At 46.1% G+C, this 17,423-nt stretch overlaps 1 protein-coding gene across 2 annotated transcripts in view; it reads left to right on the top strand.

Annotated features, from left to right (window-relative positions):
- Positions 1-17,423, top strand: part of CDC25C (cell division cycle 25C) — a 432,607-nt gene that overhangs the window by 389,305 nt on the left and 25,879 nt on the right. For both annotated transcript variants that reach the window (XM_086931823.1, XM_086931824.1), the window contains one exon: positions 2,240-2,351. In XM_086931823.1, the coding sequence (XP_086787949.1) occupies positions 2,240-2,351 (112 nt within the window). The remainder of the gene's footprint in view (positions 1-2,239; positions 2,352-17,423) is intronic.

Below are 17,423 nucleotides of genomic sequence, written 5' to 3'. Positions count from 1 at the left end.
GAAGAGTTTTTAACACAGCTGTTTTACTGTGCAATGGTTTTAAGTAATCATGCAAATAAAGATTACTTACTCTTTTCATTATGCCTCAGTGAGACCCAAATCTAGTCCTTAAATTCCTCATGTGCATGCCCTTTCAACCTCTCTGCAACAGTCCATTACTGCTTCTCACCTTTAAGACTGTTTTCCTCCTTCCCATAACATCAGCATGACCGGTGAGTGAGTTGCAAGCCCTCTGTCCAACTGGCATACATGACTTTCTTTCAGGAGAAGTTGTTCCTAAAGACCCAGGAGTCCTTTCTTCCAAAACTGGTGACTCCTTTTAATTTCTGGCAAAACGTCACCATCCCTGTGTTCTTTGCTCTGCCTCCTCCCTCTGAGGAGGAAAGATTACATTAGTTGGATCCTAAAAGAGCTCTCAGCTTTTACATCGATCATACAAAAATCCATCTGGTGCACTGTCAGCTTTGTTGGTTTCACTTGAGCTATAAAGGGCAATGCAGGGCAGAAAAACTGTCTCTCCTAGGATCATGCTATGGATCAACATTTGCTGCACACTTGTCAAGAAGCAGCCCTAGAAAACTTACACACTTATTTCACTAGAGCCAAGGCTGCTAATACTGCGTTTGCACACATAGAGCTGCTTCTGGATATTTGCCATGCTGCTACATGGCGTTGCTTTATATTTATGAAGCTCTTCTGTCTTGACATCCAGGTCTGTTGAGTGGGGCTCTTTGCCTGCTTAGTCTTGCCTGCTCAGGCTTGCTGGAATTTTAGGTCTAAGTCAGTTTACAGCCCCACCACTGACCCAGTACTGCTTTGGTATCAATTCAAAAGGTGAGGAATCTGCAGTTAGACGTATCCCTCAGAAGAACACGCTACTTAACCTTCAGTAACGCTCTTTCTGGTGAATGCTCTTAACTTTAGTTTCCTCACTGACTGTCCCAAATCCTCCCCCAATTCTGTAACTGGATGCTTGATCTGCATACTGGTCACGGCAAATCTACTAATGGGCTCTGCATCTGGGGGCACAGACAACCTAGAAAGCAACTGACATTGAGTTGCTATTATATGTGGCTCCACATATCACTTCTGCAGAGGAATGACATTGTCTCAGAGTTGCACAGTGACACCTACTGGCTCGTATGGGTACTTCTGAAGATTTTCTGGACCCCCCGACAGTTACTGAATATGTTACGTGTTCATTTTGTTTGGTCAAGAGTGCAACAAAAATCTGTGGGTGAAGGAGTTCAGGTTACTCTTTTGATATTTGTGGATTAAGCGAATATGGGAAGTACAAGTTGGAGGGGAGCATCGATTAGCATCCATGGTCTGAGGTAGCACATGTGCTCTTTTTGGGTCATAGGAGTTCAAAGAATAGGAGGTTAAACTATTAGGAATTACAGAATGCCAGATTCATCTTTTGTAGTAAAGGAGCTATGACTTCAGTAGTTTGGTTAATAGAAACCCAGTTATTTTAGTTGAGTCCATAAAACTGTTTGATCCATGGAGCATATGTTTGTCTACTTATCAACAGGATTGGGACCTTTTCTTGCTGGGTTGAATGTACATGGATTAGTTTAGTTTGGTCAAAGTAGTAAGGGTTCATTTTTTGTTTGAAAGATAACCGATTAACTAGTTGGGTGAAGTGAAAACTAGTTAAATGGGTTTTATGGACGTGTGCGCAAATGTAAGTGGAAGAGATGGAATTCATATGGTTGTATAGTGAAAGGGAAGGTTTAGAAGATTGATAGGTAGGGCTGAATAGCAAAGCAAGGCAATAAACGGGTAATTAGGGAGAGAATGGTGCTTTTTGTTTCAATCATTGAGGAAGAATGGAATTAACTATTGGGATAGTTTTGTCCGAGGTTTACATGGTAATTTTCCTGGTAGGATTATTCTGTTTCGGGGAAATATCATGGTGTTACTGAATATGTATGGGGAGGCTTATTTGCAATGTTTTTGGGCTGACTGCCGCAAGTGTGGTGTTAGCTTGATTGAGTGTTCTTTGGGATTGGTTATCTATATATATGGTTCAGTTTAGTCTGTTATGTTGGCTCTTGGGACATAACAGTGAGTGGTTTGAGTTGATTAGTTGGAGAAGTAATTAGCTTCTCTTTCTGAATAATGGGGGGGGCGGTGATTTGTGGGTACGTCTGTGGGATGTATTGTTAAATTGTGAAAGCGGTTTTAAGATCGGTCATTGTGTTTTCCTTATTTTTTTTCTCTTCATTTTGTCAAGGTGTCGTTTTCTGAGAGAGGAAGATAGAGATAGAAACGAGTATCCAAGCCTGTTCTACCCTGAACTTTACATCCTCAAAGGAGGTTATAAGGATTTTTTCTCTGATTACAAGGTAAGATCAGACTCTAATGAAAAAAAACTGCCTGCTATGTGAATTTATATACGCAGGCCTCCGAATGTGTGTTCCCTTGTAGTAGCGGTTTTAGTACCCTAAGATTATCACTGACCAGGCAGAGATTGGCAGAGGGTGCCAACGACTGCTTGTTGAATAACTGTATTGGGTAAAAATTGAACAGGTGACTGACAAGCTGCCAGAGGGAAGAGGCCATGATGTTAAAACTGTGGGTGTTTAAAGTTATTTCTGTTGATCAAGGTTCAGTTCTCATTGTTATGCAATGAGAACTGAACTAGATCCCAAAATGCCTGTTTATCCCATCCACTACTGCAGTGCACAGCAATTGAAAAAGATTCAACCACAAGAAACCTGGAACTGCAAAATAATGAGAACTTCAGGCCCCCAGAAAGTGAAGATTTCTAATGATGGGACAGCAACAATGTACATAGTGGGTCCCTGAATGAAAGGAAATAATGGACAACAAGGCAGTGCTTGGAGGGGGGCTGCGCACCAACTGAAGTGCTCTGGTTGCACGGCCTGCGGCCGTGTGAAGTGATAAGCCTTTGAAGTATGTCACGGCGCCTGAGGGGAGAGCAGAGAGAAGAGAAGGCGAGACCTAAAAATAAGACGGATTCACAAAGATGAGTGTAAAACATTTTTAGAAAGCACATAAAGAGGCAGGCAGAGAAGATAGTGGAGAGGGGCGTGGGGGCGGTTAGAGAGATGAACAGAATAGCTGGGTGTGAAGCGTAACAAAGATGAATGTAAAACATTTAAAACAAGCACATAAACAGGCATGCTGTGACGGAGGTGTGAGAGGTCTGGCAGGGAACAGATGGCCTGGCCGTGAAGCAGGGGGTGGGGCAGTGCTGGGGAAGCCTGTGGGAGGGTGATTGATGCTGTTGATGTGGGGAGGGAGGAGAGCCTTTTGTGAGCCTTGTGCAGGAGAAATGCTGCAGATGCGCGTGCTTGTTTAATCACGTGATTCACGTGAACTTAAAGAAAACCGCGGCTGAAAGCCCGTGGTTTGAGGAGGATTTTGCCGACATGAATTCTCGCTCCGCTCAATGCGCTTGCGCGCATTGATAGGTCGCGAGACCTAAAAACTTATTGAATGATCAAGATGCTTGTATAGCACATACTCTAGTGAACTGAATCTTCCATGTGTTTCATGGAAAAGAGCCTTGACTGCATAGAGAATTGCGGAAAGATGTAATTGTTCTTCTTGAAGGGTTTAGCTTTGATATGGTTATTACTAGGCAGGCGTCCCATAACTCTGGCCTGGGTCTGCAAAGTGCTTACGTTCTTCTAATCTGTGGTGTCTTTGGTGTACCTGGAGAGCAGGTCTGACCTAGTCCCTGCATCTGGCCCGTGCTCCATCGCGGTCTGCATGAACTTGTGACTATCACCCAGTCTCGCACAACCAGATAACCACGAGGGTGTTTTGTGCGTTTAGGCACTATATTTACCTGAAATCTTTAAAATTGTTTATCTCTGGTTCTACTGATTGGATTGTTATAATTTTGATGTTGAATAATTCAGTAAAGTGTACTCTTTTTGTCTAAATTGATGTGGGATTTTTCTTCAGTTGTATTTTCACTTTGTTTCTGTTAGAGGCAATGTGTAAAGTATTTATGCAGCACACCAAGTAAAGCCTTAGGTGCCAAGCTACCAGAGGGTCAAGCACACGTTAATGTAGTGACTGTTTGTGGTTTACCCAGACCAGGATTGTGGTGGTTACCGGAGTATGGTTTCACCCCTGAACCAACAATCATCCAATTACACTCACACAAAAATCCGAATTGCTATAGGAACTAGATGCTGTCATCTTCATGGAATCAGTCCTGGTATCGATTTGAATCTCGATGCAGTTCACAGATGCTGGACTATTTCTCGAAGATTAATGAACTGCCATATAGTTAGCTCTCTCACTCCCTCCCTCATATGGTCACCTGGTCAAAAGAATGTTGCTGACACCCAACAGGGTATACTCCGACATGAGTCCCTTTCTCACTGCACCATCAGGATTCAAGCAAGCCGGGCCGAAGACGGCTGAAATGCCAGAAACCGGTCCCCGGTAGCTTGTCTCCTTTCTGGTGAAGAATTGGCTTGGTAGTTTAGTCTGCCCTGTTCCCATGATGCACTGGGCCAGGGACAGACTGATTTGCATATAGCCAGGTTCTGAGCTGGGATGGTGCAGTGAGATAAATAATGGTGATGGATCAAGCCCTGATCTTTGGACTGGGTAAGAGTGGTCTGCTTAATTCAGACACTCTGTTCATCACCACCCCCTTTTCTGAATCGACACCCAACAGGTGGCTAGACATCCTACACCTTCGCAGACTTGCCTTATATGCCATTGGGGTTCTCCTGCGATGTACAGGCTTTACTAATTTATGTTCCCTTTGAAAGGTCTTGCTTCTTCTTAGAGAAAACAGACTCTTCTTTGGAATGGTTTGAGGATAGCAGAGCTGCACCTCACTCTTAGGGGCTGTTGACCCATGTCAAACAATTTCTGTACTACTTTCTGAAATTTGGGGGGGGGTCTACCAGAATTCTAGCATAAAGACAGAGAATGCTTTTTCTAACCAGCGATGCAGCTGTCAGACTAGTCCTTTTGAGGCAATTTGTGAGCCAGCAGGGATACCAGTTTTTCAACTCCTCTCCCACTTCTACATTGGCCAAAGAGTTAGTTTAGTTTGTCCTCAGTGGTACATGCCCAACCAGTAGAGTGTAGGATTCATCCCGGGTTAGCCATCTATCACATCCTACAGATGGATCTTAAACATTGTTTTCTTAAACAGTCTATGCCCTAAGTCTTCTCACCATCAAATATGCTTTCTACACCGGAATGAATTTAAACAGAATATGGTGATCCTACTATGGTAAGCCTGTTGCATGCCAAGTGTGCAATAGAGAAGTTACCGGACTCTGAGAAAGTCAGGGGTTGTAACTCTTTCTGTATCCTAGTCCTGAAAAAGAACCTGGACCTCAGAGCCCTGAACCGCTTCTCGTGAAAGCTTAATTTCAAAATAATATTGGCTTAGGTCCTATATGCTCTGGACCCAGGAGACTAGATGCCGTCCTTAAACTTGGAGGACACATTTTCATCTATCCATCATAGAGTCCCAGCAGCATTATCTGCAGTTCAAGGTGGGTCAGGAGCATTTTCAGTTGACCTCCGCCTAACTAGCGCCCATCGAGTGTTCACAAAAGTGAAGGAGGTGGCTGCTGCCCATCTTCAGAGGTCTGAAATGACTATACTCCCTAACCCTGATGACTAGCTGCAGACAGCAGGCTCCAGCTGTCAGTGAGTCATCCAGCACCTCCATGGCGGAACTTAACATTGTTGGATTCCACCAAAAACGAGCCTTAATTCTTCCTGAGTCTCACACTGGCTTCTCATCATTGGGACGGGCCTGGAAATGGAGTTCAAGCCCCTCCCCACCCCCGCCCACTATTCAACAAGTACAGAAAATGTGGGCTGTGATCAATATTTCAGGCTGGTTTCTGGTTCCATCTGAGGGAGGCTCTTATATTGCTACTTCCTTGTCTACCACACCAGGTAGCTCATGCCAGCAAAACACTGACATGTATAATCCCAGTGGACCCAGCTTCAAAGCTGCTTTTCCTACACCAGTGGTTCCCAAACTTTTGACTCCTGAGGACCCCACTGAATCACTACTGGAAGCCGGGGACCCTCAAGCAATTTGTACAATTTAAATTTCTTTTTAAAAACTCCTTTTGAAGCAGAGGCAATTTCAAGAGGGAGACAGCCTGAATTGGGTCTATTGGCTTGGACATGTATGAATACAGCAGTGTATTATTTAGTGGTACAAGTCACCTGCTCTCAGCCATAGCAGCACCTGTACATTCTCATTCCAGAGCCTTGGAGTGGTGACCCTTCGTTACACCAACAGGTTGAATGATTGTGAATTATTAGCATTTTTACCTATTCACAGTTTAAGAAGGTCTAAAATATTATACAATTATGACGTATATTATAATAAGACATTCCCCAAGGAGCAACCAATATTGTGAAAACTCTAACAAGATAGTGTACAAAGCGATGAGTACAGTGTACAGAGCAAATTCAAGGTCTATTTTAGGAGTTCATCATGGACGTGCAAGAGATGGCAGGAAGGTATCTGCACAGAAGGCATATTGTTTCAGCGAGATCATGGAACAATGCTGTGCCAATTACCATAAACCCCTGTTAGACATAATCTTAGACAGACAGCAGAACAACATTTTACCACCAAGGGGTGAGTTAAGACATATTTCAGAGCGACCTCGCGTGGCACCTGACATGACCCTCTCCTGTTAGGATGCCCACTGCCCCGTCCCTTGCCAACAACAAACTGCAAAGGCTGCACAGAATAAGAGCTTGATATGTCTGTTTATGAAAGCTTGACAGCACACATAATTCACCCAAGGGCTTGTGGAAAGTGAGCAATCCGAGAGCAGCACGAAAATCCTGCTGCTGATCCTGGCTGCATCTATTTTTACCTGCCTGCCAAGTAATGGTAACCTATACACATGTGCTTTTCAACACGTTATTGCTTTTATTGTATTGCCTGTATTTTCATTGTTGTGTCTGTGACTGCTGTTGTCTTTCTTCCCCCGCTGCCTGTATGTGGTCTGTTCCCCTTTTTCTTCACTCTGTTCCCCTCGCTGTCCCTGTGCTCTCTGCCCAGTCTTTCCTTCTGTACCCCTCGCTGCCTCCGTGCCTCTCTGCCCGTTCTGCCTTCTGTTCTTAGCTGCCCCTATATTTCTCTATTCTGTATTTTGCCTCTGTGCCACTCGTTTTTTGTGTCCGTCTGCCTTCTGTTCCACTTGTTTTTTGTGCCTTTCTGCCCTCTGTCCCACTCGTTTTTCCCTCGTTTTTGTGCCCTTCTGCCCTGTTCCACTCGTTTTTTGTGCCTTTCTGCCCTCTGTTCTACTCGTTTTTCCCTCGTTTTTTTTGCCCTTCTGCCCTCTGTTCCACTCGTTTTTTTGTGCCCTTCTGCTCTCTGTTCACACGTTTTGTGCCTTTCTGCCCTCTGTTACTCGTTTCCCTAGCCACTGTGCCCCCTGCGGCCCCGCCGCCTTGACTGCCCATTCGCTGCCCCGGCCTCCCGTTTGTATTGTTGTGATCTCGCCGCCAACATTCACAGCTCTTGTGTGCTGTGAGGACGCATGGGCGTTTAATTTTTCACTTTGACAACAGGCATTCGAGTCCTGCGGACCCCCTGGGAATGTCTCAGGGACCCATGGGGTTCCGCGGACCACAGTTAGGGAAACGCTGTCCTACACCATTCCAGGTCTCCTGGTATATAATAATTACACAAAAGCAAAATGCAAATCCTTCATTTCGTGATACATTTTAGACTGAAATGCATCCTTGCATCAATTTTTGACTCAAGGGTGCATTTCACACTAAAAAATATATAATAAAAACTACAGTTGCTGCAAACAGGTACTGCTCGGGTTTGGGTTGTTTTTGTAGTTCCTGCATTTCTGCTTTATAATTTTGCCATGAAGGGTGGTGCAGTTATGTGATGTGGTTTAACCTCTTGAACGCGGCCTCGATTCTGCGCCTGTGCGGCACTTTCAAACAGTGGGCGGGTTTATGACGGCCCCCCAGCCGTCATCCGTACACGCCCACCGTGATGCATGACGGCCGGGGGCCGTCATCAGCATGGAAGGGGTTAAAGGCATAACTGTCATTGATGCCAGTGCTGGATTTATTAATAAATTCACCAAGAGAGCACCTTGAGGTGCCCTCTAAAACTACTAGTGTGTTGTACACAGACTTTCTGGAAACTTTGCTTGAATTATATCATAAGATTCTAAAAAATCCTGATACATGAGATCCTGCCGCATAGGATTAAGTTTATGGTTAAAATCTCCTACTAACAAAAACAAATCTGAAACGTACTTTTCACACAATAAATCTAAATCATTTTTAAAGTGCGCCATTTCGACTCGATACTCCTCCTTGCCCCCCCATTGCATATATACATTTACAATCAACACATTTTCTTTCTTGTTACTGGCTGTAATTAATGTTATTCTACAGCAGAGCAGCCATTTACATGTTACAGTGAGCCGGGAGAAGTTTTTCACCAAGTTTGTAGATAGTAAAGTCAATAAACCCCCTGCCGGGCGACCTGATCTAGATTTTACTGCCGGTCGATAGGCTTGACAGAAGCCATCCACTACAGGGGGCTCGCCACATAGCCAGGTCTCCTGGATACAGATGATCGCATAATTTTTTGCTAGATCTTTTAGCCGTTCACGTTTTATTTGGTTACCTAGCCCATTTATATTCCAGGAGACCATTTTTAGGTCTCGCTATTCGATGCGCACGCATCGAGCTTGCGAGGATATAGGGCTTTAAACAAACTTTACCTAGACTGGGCGATTTGGTGCTGTGCCCGTGGCTTTTAGGTCAATGCGCAAGCGCATTGACCTAAAATGTGCGTGCACAGCATCAAATCGCCAGCCATCTGTTGCCCAGCTTGGTGCCGCTCCACCCCCTGCCAGATCAAAGGCTTTCACGGCCGGCCGGCCGTGCTTTCAGTTTCACGGCCGGCCGGCCGGCCGTGTCTTCTTTTCTTTTAACTTGTTTTATTTACAGGGTATACGATTCGAACTCCAATCCCCAAATATCTGTGAAAATCGCATTTTTCCAGAGCCTTGCCGTCACCTCGGCATTTTTAAGTATGGGCCTGTAAGAACGTATGTGAAACTTGGCTGCGGGGCAGAGACGGATGGAGGCTTCAATAGGCTCACCGGTGCTCCATTGAGCCACGGCAAGCAGCTACAATCCCAAACTGCCACAAGAGGGCACCACATTACAACAAAGTATTCCCTAAAATATTATTGTTCGAGGAAAAGAGCGTCAGAATACAATCAGAAGCTCTGCGCAATAGAGGCTCGACATTAGACACAGCTGGTGTGAAATCAAAGGCGCTCATTTATACGGATATTCATAACCGAGCAAGCGCCACTGAGCCTCTCTTCAACGCACCCCCGCCCTCCAGTCTGTTTGCTCTCCTATTAGGAATACTCGTCTGTCCGAGACTTTACTGAATTCGGCACTACTGTTGTTGGAGGAGGGTACTATCATCATACATACATTTACCACTTTTTGTCTGAAGACGAGTCATTCCCTTAGTTTAGAGTCAGCCTTCTGCTGGAGTATGCTGGCTTTCTCTAGAGTATGCAGTGGCGTAGCAAAGGCCCCAATAGGGCGGTACGAGTTTTGGGGGCAGCAGCCTCTACCCTCCCCCGCCGAGGCGCTGCAACACGGAGACCGCCACGGGCGGCCAACGTGCTTGCTACCCCACTGAGTGTATGAATACCTCCGAAGTATTCACTACATCTCACTACCCTTAACCTGAGCTCTTATAACACCGCACGCACGCACACACACACACACACGCACACACACACACACACACCTACTTTCACCTGATCTATGGAAGGCGCTCAGTAACCAACCGAAACACTCTGTGTCATGTAACAGAGCGCTTGAGAACCCACTCATGCCTCACTTTGAGTGTCTATGCAGGGCCCGGCCTTAACTTCCTACTATTCACCAGGCAGATCTATCAGGAGCGTTGGTAGGCATCTGGTGGGGGCCAGGAGCCTGCACCTTTGCATGGCCTCGCATAGTTTTTCTGAGCGAAGAATCAGCTTTCATTAAGAAAGATGCTCTGGGAGGCGGCACTGCTACAACCATTAATGCTACATCAGTCAGGCTGATTCGGATGGAGTAACTACGGATTACTCAACTTGCGTTTCTAGCCTCCAATAAATTAGCAGTACATCTGCTTCAGGAACATACTGTAAAAAGAAAATACTACAAAAGGAGAAGATGCTGCAGCGCGCGCGCAGGTCTTTATCTACGCTCAGCCCATAATGAAGTGTGTTAAAATGATGGATGAGTCCCGGCCGCAGTGATTTGCTCGCCTTAGCTTTAGCAAAATTGGCTTTCAGTATCCAAACTTTTATGTCAAGATGGTCTGCACTTGATACACGTGTGCTGGGGTTTTGTATTCAATTGCAAACACACACACACACTCCCTCCCACTCACACATGCACACACAAGCATGCACACAGACACACCACCACTTTGGAAGTAGAACTAGTGGCAGGCTAAAACACGAAGTACAAAATAAATAAAAATCAGCAGATAATATTTATGACTGGTAATATGCTGCCACTGACCAAGGTAAACAAAAGTTAGCTCACGATCTGCGACACTGCACGTTCTTGTCTTAGCTCAAGTTTGGCTTGCAACTGCTTGGCACCAACATAACATTTTTCAAAATACATAAAATATACACCGTAGCACTTTGTACATTCCTCCCCCCCCTCTCCCCCCCCAAAAAAAATATAATATAATCTGACCTGTTACACATCTAGGTGTGTGTTGGTTAGTAGGCGTGTTGGTACTGTTATTGGCAGCTCTGTGTAGGAGAAATGGGTGGGGAAAGCTGCAGTGGCCTCCTCAGGAGAGCCCTGCACTTATTATTTTCACAAATTAAGCACTGACGGTAATCCTCAGGTGAACACATTGAAAATTACTTTAAGGTAATCTTCGGACACCTTGGAAAGCCTGTCATAAAGAACGGATTTAAATCTAGAGAGCGCTTACAAACATAGACAGCATACACAAAGCTTTCTCAAAATACAGCATGAGAGAATTCTTCACAGACACGCACTCGCACACGCACTCACACACGCACTCACACACAGACACACACACACACGCAGGCACTTGCAAACAGACTCACATGCATGCACTCACATACACACACCCACATGCACACTCAGACACACACACACACACACACACGCACATGCACACACACTCACACTCACATGAATACTCCCGCTCAGACACACACGCAACTAGCGGCAGGCTGAAACACAAAGTAAATAATAAATACAAAACAACATGTAATCTTTATGACAGGGATTACACTGCCACTGACAAAGGTAAACAAAAGTTAGCTCAGGATTTGCAACACTGCATGTTCTTCTCTTCGCTCAAGTTTGACTTGCAACTGTGGGGAGGGGGCGGTGTAGTCGCCAGAGCACTTCCACCTCATAATCTGGAAGCATAAATCACCCGCCCTCCCTCGCCCCATTGTTCGGCTCCCATTTCCTGTAAAGTTCAATTCAGTTTCTGTGTTTTGTGGTCGCCTTTACATAGTGCATTACACAGTGAGTTACAGCCCTCAGTTCACGACAGGCGACACTGTTTAAAGCTGTGTTCAAGCTTTATTACAAATCACAAAAAATATGTTAATATTTCACTTCTGTTCTTGGATTTTCATCACAATAAAAAACACTGAATATAATCTTCACAAAAGTTATTTACAAAAGTTTAAGCTATTGTCATTACAAATTAAATACATTTAACAATTAATTTAACAAAAAAAATAAAAGCCATTGTTATTTGTAATATTAATACATCTAAGTCACGTAAATAAAAAACATGTTGCATTACAAGTGCTATAGGTGTCACATTTGCGAAAGTTATAACTATTGGCATTGTAAATGGCAAAGCTATTAATTTAGCTATTTTAACAAACACATAAATAAAAAAAATGTAATTTATAAGACCAATAGCTCATACTTTCCTAATGCGAGACCTATTGCATTTCCAATGCTTGTTAAGCCGTGAGGCTGCCCCTTTACCTATTCCACATCACTAAGGGGCCCAAACCTATTGGATTCCTCTAAGTACTGTGAAGGACCTGGGAGGCTAGTATTAAGACTCCAATTCTTCCAAGAGTCTTCCGAAGCAGAATTATTTATTATAATATTAAAGTTTCCCGGGCCTTGCCCTAGGCCTCTTTCTATAAATCTTACTTGCCTTTTACCAAGTCCTGCATGGTACTTTAAGAACTCTTTTCCTTGCTGGACACTTTCTTCAGTCCCTACTTCTTCATCAGGTACTAACCGAATTCCTGCTTTTAATATCTCACTACCAGCTCGTTAAATGGCTATTTTTACCAGTTCAGAATAAACTAGTACCTTAGTAAGCTCTTTTCCATCAAGGTTTGTTTGAAAACCCACCTCCCGGAGATCTTTTGAGGAGATTCCTTTCAAGTTAGGGCAATGGGCGAAAGCATTAAGAAGAAGTTCTCTGTTTAGGTACGAGCGCTTCTTCGCTTTTTTCCCTCCCCTTCCCATTTTTACTTGCTCATAGTAAAGCCATTGGTTTCCTTTAGACTTCATAATATTTGTTTTTAATCCCCTTTGTGGATGTTGTATTTTAGTTTTATCCTCATAGGCTTTCTCATTAAATTGCATCCCCGTATTATTTTGTTTCTTACTGCCATTATCATTTATTACTCGATTCATTGCTGGCTTCTCTGTGTTTCCCATTCTTGTATTGCTTGCTCTCACTTTCTTATTATTTGGAGGTTTACGTTTTAACTTGCATTCCGTTAGATCTAATGATTCCTCCGCCTCGGACCTTTTTCTCACTACTCTACCTTTACTCTTACTTTGTATGACTCTTCTAACAGGTCTCCCCTGTCTTAATGAAGTATGACTCTTATATACACCCCTCCTTTTTTATCAGCATAGGCCATTTTGAGATGTACACTTCATGATTTGTAGCCGGAAGTTCAGTATTCCCAACCTCCGTCACAGTTGGCGTTGCCGCTGGGGGTTCTTTATTCCCAACCTCCCTCTCAATTGGTGTTATATTCTCTGGGTCAGGTACTGGTCTAAGCATTACGGGCATTTGACACTTGATTCCCTGTAATTCACCCTGAATTTTTAAAAGGTGTGAATTCTGTGATTTTAGTGTATCGTGATTTAGCATGGTCACTTCAAGGATTCCCTGGAGAGTTTTTTGCAATATTAATATCAGATCCAACATTGAGGTGGCCGGATTTGTTGAGGCCTCCGGGATAGACTGTGAAGACTGATTACCGTCTTTAGTACCCTTGGAACCTAAAGTGTGTTCTTCGTGCACGTCAAGTCCTTTCGAAATTCCATTTAGAGCCAAATCGTTCAAATCCAGGTCATCTTCCTCATCTTCCTCCTCTTGTCCTTGAGTTCCGCTATTTACGTCCTCCGAGTCGTGAAGCAAGGACAACATTGGGGACGAGGATAGCCTGGGTATCATTGTTGGGCCATTATGAGTAGTTAGTGACTGTAGTGATTGGTTAATCAGATTTTCAGGGTCCGCCATTTGGTCATCAAAAATGACAGAGGAGCCCCCCTTCCAAAGTTCTTCTCCGGCTACTTCCAGATCAGGTGAGAGGAGCTTAACCGTAGAAAAAACTCTTTTGACATGTTTTCCCACAAAGTCTTTCAGGGGGTTAGAGGCTTTGCCACCCATAGGACCCGCATTCGATTTCTCGTTGGATATTTTCTCTTTTCTCTTTTGGGTGCGTTTAGATTTTGGTTTTGACTCAAGGTCCCCCGAGCTTCCTCCTGATGAGTCTAAATCCATTGGGGGATTTTTAGAAGTCTTTGTTTTTATCAGACCCAAGGCACTTTTGTTCTTCCTTGGCGCCATGAAGAGGACTTTTTGCTTTAGAGAGATGTCGGTGCTTTGTGCCGGTGGCACTCTGGAATGCTCACTTTTCACAGCTCACACTCCGGAGCTCTATAGCTCACTAGCGACCTCTGGCGTCCTCAATCCTAACCCTCTTTCTAAACAGATAACGAGCAAGCACTCAAGCACTCTGCCACTTAATTTGTGGTGTACCGGTAAGGTCACCTCCTTTCGGTGCCCTTTTAGGGCCGGGGGTCGTGGGAGGCCTGAAACTGTTATTGTACGGGCAGGGGAGTTGAGGCAAATGGAGGCAAATAGAGGCAATGTGGTCCATTAAAAAACCGGATGCCGCTTACCGGTTTCAGATGCCAATGCCGACCACTGGGAAATGGAGCTGTTGAGATACTGCTGCTTCCACAAGCTCCTGCAGCCTCTCTACACCTCGCTCGTTCTCCCTCTGTTACGGCGAGGACGTTGCCGGTGAGGACGCTGCACCGCTCACCTGCTGGCCCCTCCCGCAGCCCGTCTCCTCCTGTCATCCGCCGCTCTTCCTCGTCCCGCGCAAAGGGCTCTAGGTCAGGTGAGGAGGCCAGAGGGCCAGGGGGCTGGGGACCGGGCAAGAGCAAGGGCAGTTCTCGATGCAAGTCAGGGAACAGCCTGCTCGTTTACCGCTCGTGGTCCATTCACCGGGATGACAAATCGCGTTCTGGCGTTCTATCGTGCGTCTCACTGCTGCTCTCTGCTGTCGCTGTCTGGAACTCCACCAGTGTGTTGACTGACTGGTCTCTGCCCGCCAGCCCCCGTAGACTGGTTTCTGACATCCTGAGATGAGAGCCTACCCCCTTGGAGGTCAGGAACGAAGCCTGCTCTGGGCAGTGGTGCGCTCACTTCCTCCATGCAGGATGTACATTCCAGGGCGGGAAGCTTAAAAGGCCCTGCCACCTTTGTTATGCCACCCAGGCCTCTCCAGATAGTGAAGATTCCCACCCCCCTGTCCTGACCTCACTTTTTGGCGGCAGGAAAATTTGTAAGATTAGGTGTGCCCACATTCAGCTAGCACCACCCCTTGGTCGGGCCAGCTGATGTAGTCCGTAGTTTTAATATTCTTTTATCTTGTTGTGGATGGAATTAGTATTTCAGAGTACGGGTATGCCCACTTCCCACAGGAAGTGGTCATAGAGAGGGTATAGACAAACTAAAGGTAGGTAGCCCATTGGCTACAACCTGTCACTCCCCATGCCTTCCCTATATTGAGTATTTAGATGGCACCCCTGAACCCAAGTACTCTGATTCACCAGATCAAGTGAAGAGAAAGAAGAGTAACTGGCTGGCGTGAGCTGCTGCCGATCTTTGGTGCAAAACCCTGCCCGTCACCAGCCCTCTCTCTACATTTACGACAGTGACTCGTCCTGCGAGCTGGAGGACTACCAAAGACTTGGGTAGTGTGCCAGAACTTCGAAAATGGCCTACAGTCTTCCTTGGAGTAGAGTAGCTACTCCCCTGCAGTTTGCATGCACCAACAATGAGAGTCCTGTCACTGCCTTGCAGCTCTCCGGCCCGATCAATGCCGCAGATGACCAGGAGAAGGTACTTGTGCTCTGGAAGGTCAGATCTGTTTCCCCACTGAGTGTGAAGACACCAAGACCAACCCAAGACAGGCAGTACCAACCGCCAGGGTACCGGACGCCCTGCACCTAACACCAACAGTGAGAGTCCAGTCCGGACTTTTACTGTACGAAAACCAAGCAGCCGTCGAGGGACGTGAGCATTACTGAGACCCACTTTGAGAGTGGCCCAGCTGCCTTGATTTGGTCCCTTCCAGCTGTTTGTCTCTGACCGCGAGGTACATTGTGTGCACCCAGCTCAGCTGACCAAACCACTCTGCTCCAAATGCCACTCAGCCCAAGTCCAGACAAACTGTCTGTGTCCCTGTGCTCCAAGACCCCTTTGCGACCTGAGCCCCATTTGGGAGCCCTCAGACTTGCCAGCAAGTCCCCCTGTACAGCTTCTGTAGAGGCGGTCGCCCCTTCTCCATAGCGCCACCTGTAGGAAGCTGGCTCTGCATATACTATACCAAAGTAAGGTGTAGTGTGCACAGAGTGGAACCCCAAAAGCACGCAGAGCTAAAAGTAGATAGCACCTTATTCTCTATTTGTGGTAGTGTGGGGGAGCAGGAAGGATTTATCAGAGGGTAGTGTTCGGCATTTGTTGTACACACTCAGGCAAGAAATGTCACACACTCCCAGACTGTACTCAGACCAATTTGTTTGTATCAAAAATATCTGATAGAGACTACTAGCTGCATATTCCTTAACGTAGAATTATCCCCAGGCGTGAGACTGGATCGGGAAAACTTGTCTGCCACAGCATCCCTGCGTGCCGGGGGGACGGCATCACTTGACTCTGCCATGACGTCATCCGCGTCAGTGCCGTCAGCGAGGATACATAAGTCCCACCCCGGCATGCCTTTTGTCAGTTTTTTTCTCTTCCGCGTGCAACGCGGATCTGGATTGTGTCTTGGCCTGTTTTCAGGCCTTCTCTCATTTTTCACGCTTTGGCGTTAGTGGAACAGTGTGTGAATGCCTTCGGGTTTCAAGACGTGTACCCCCTGTGCGCTTCCCATGTCGGCGCTGGACCCTCATCCGATTTGCATGTGGTGCTTAGGTGAGCACTACAACTCTGAGGAGTGCGCCTACCAGCCTTAAGCTGTCTGCGCGCTTGTCCAGGTCGGTGTCTTCCCAGTGTCTGTCCCCTACCTCTGAAGCAAGGAGCTGCTGGATTTGTCTGCAACATTGTCTCTCGCCGCAACCCCAAGGGCGTGGCTCACCGGCTGGTAGGTCCTTCAGTTTGTCTGAGGCCCTGTCCTCCTTCCGCAGTGGGCGCCAACTTCCCTCAGGACATGCGCCCCCGCTTGTCGCCCTCCTACCCGCCGTTTCCCAGCGCAGGTGCGACTAGGGCCCAAATGACAGCCTACGCTACGGCGCTGCAGGCTTCTTTGTCCCTTCCTCCACCTCCTGAAACGTTTGCGGATCCCTTTCCTCGCACGGGGACTTCCGCGGAGTCGCCGGCGGCTCTGGCGCCGAAAGTTTTGGCTTCAGATCATAGGAGGGTTGTGTCTATGTGCAGTCCTTCGGGGCTCATCTCTTTGGCACCTGGCGTCCCTGCCTCGCTGCAAATCCCTACGGGTCTCCCATTGGTGTCGCAGGAGATCGCCGGGACTCGGGGCTTGTCCCAGAGTTATCCTCGGTCCTCTGAGCAGGAGGCTGCTGTGAGAAGTCGGCCTGGTATATGATGTTCACTATTCTAGTGAGCACCTTGCACCAGTCCAAACAATCCTTATGGTGATGGTTGTAAGTCAACCTTATAAACCAGCTATCCTAGTGGTAGCGTGGACAGAACAGTCTTAGGCTAAAAGACTCTTGAGGGCGTGTAAAGCCAGCTGTTTTACCATATGTAACCCCTTGAATACCAAATGAAAGGACACCACACAGGATATATATAAAATATATATGCATTTATTCACTAACACACTCCTCTGAACTCTTTATGAGAT

The sequence above is a fragment of the Lissotriton vulgaris genome, chromosome 7 (assembly GCF_964263255.1).
Source record: "Lissotriton vulgaris chromosome 7, aLisVul1.2, whole genome shotgun sequence".
Lineage (NCBI taxonomy): Eukaryota > Metazoa > Chordata > Amphibia > Caudata > Salamandridae > Lissotriton > Lissotriton vulgaris.
The sequence above is the reverse complement of the archived record's forward strand: the minus strand, read 5'-3'. Positions and strand labels throughout refer to the sequence as shown.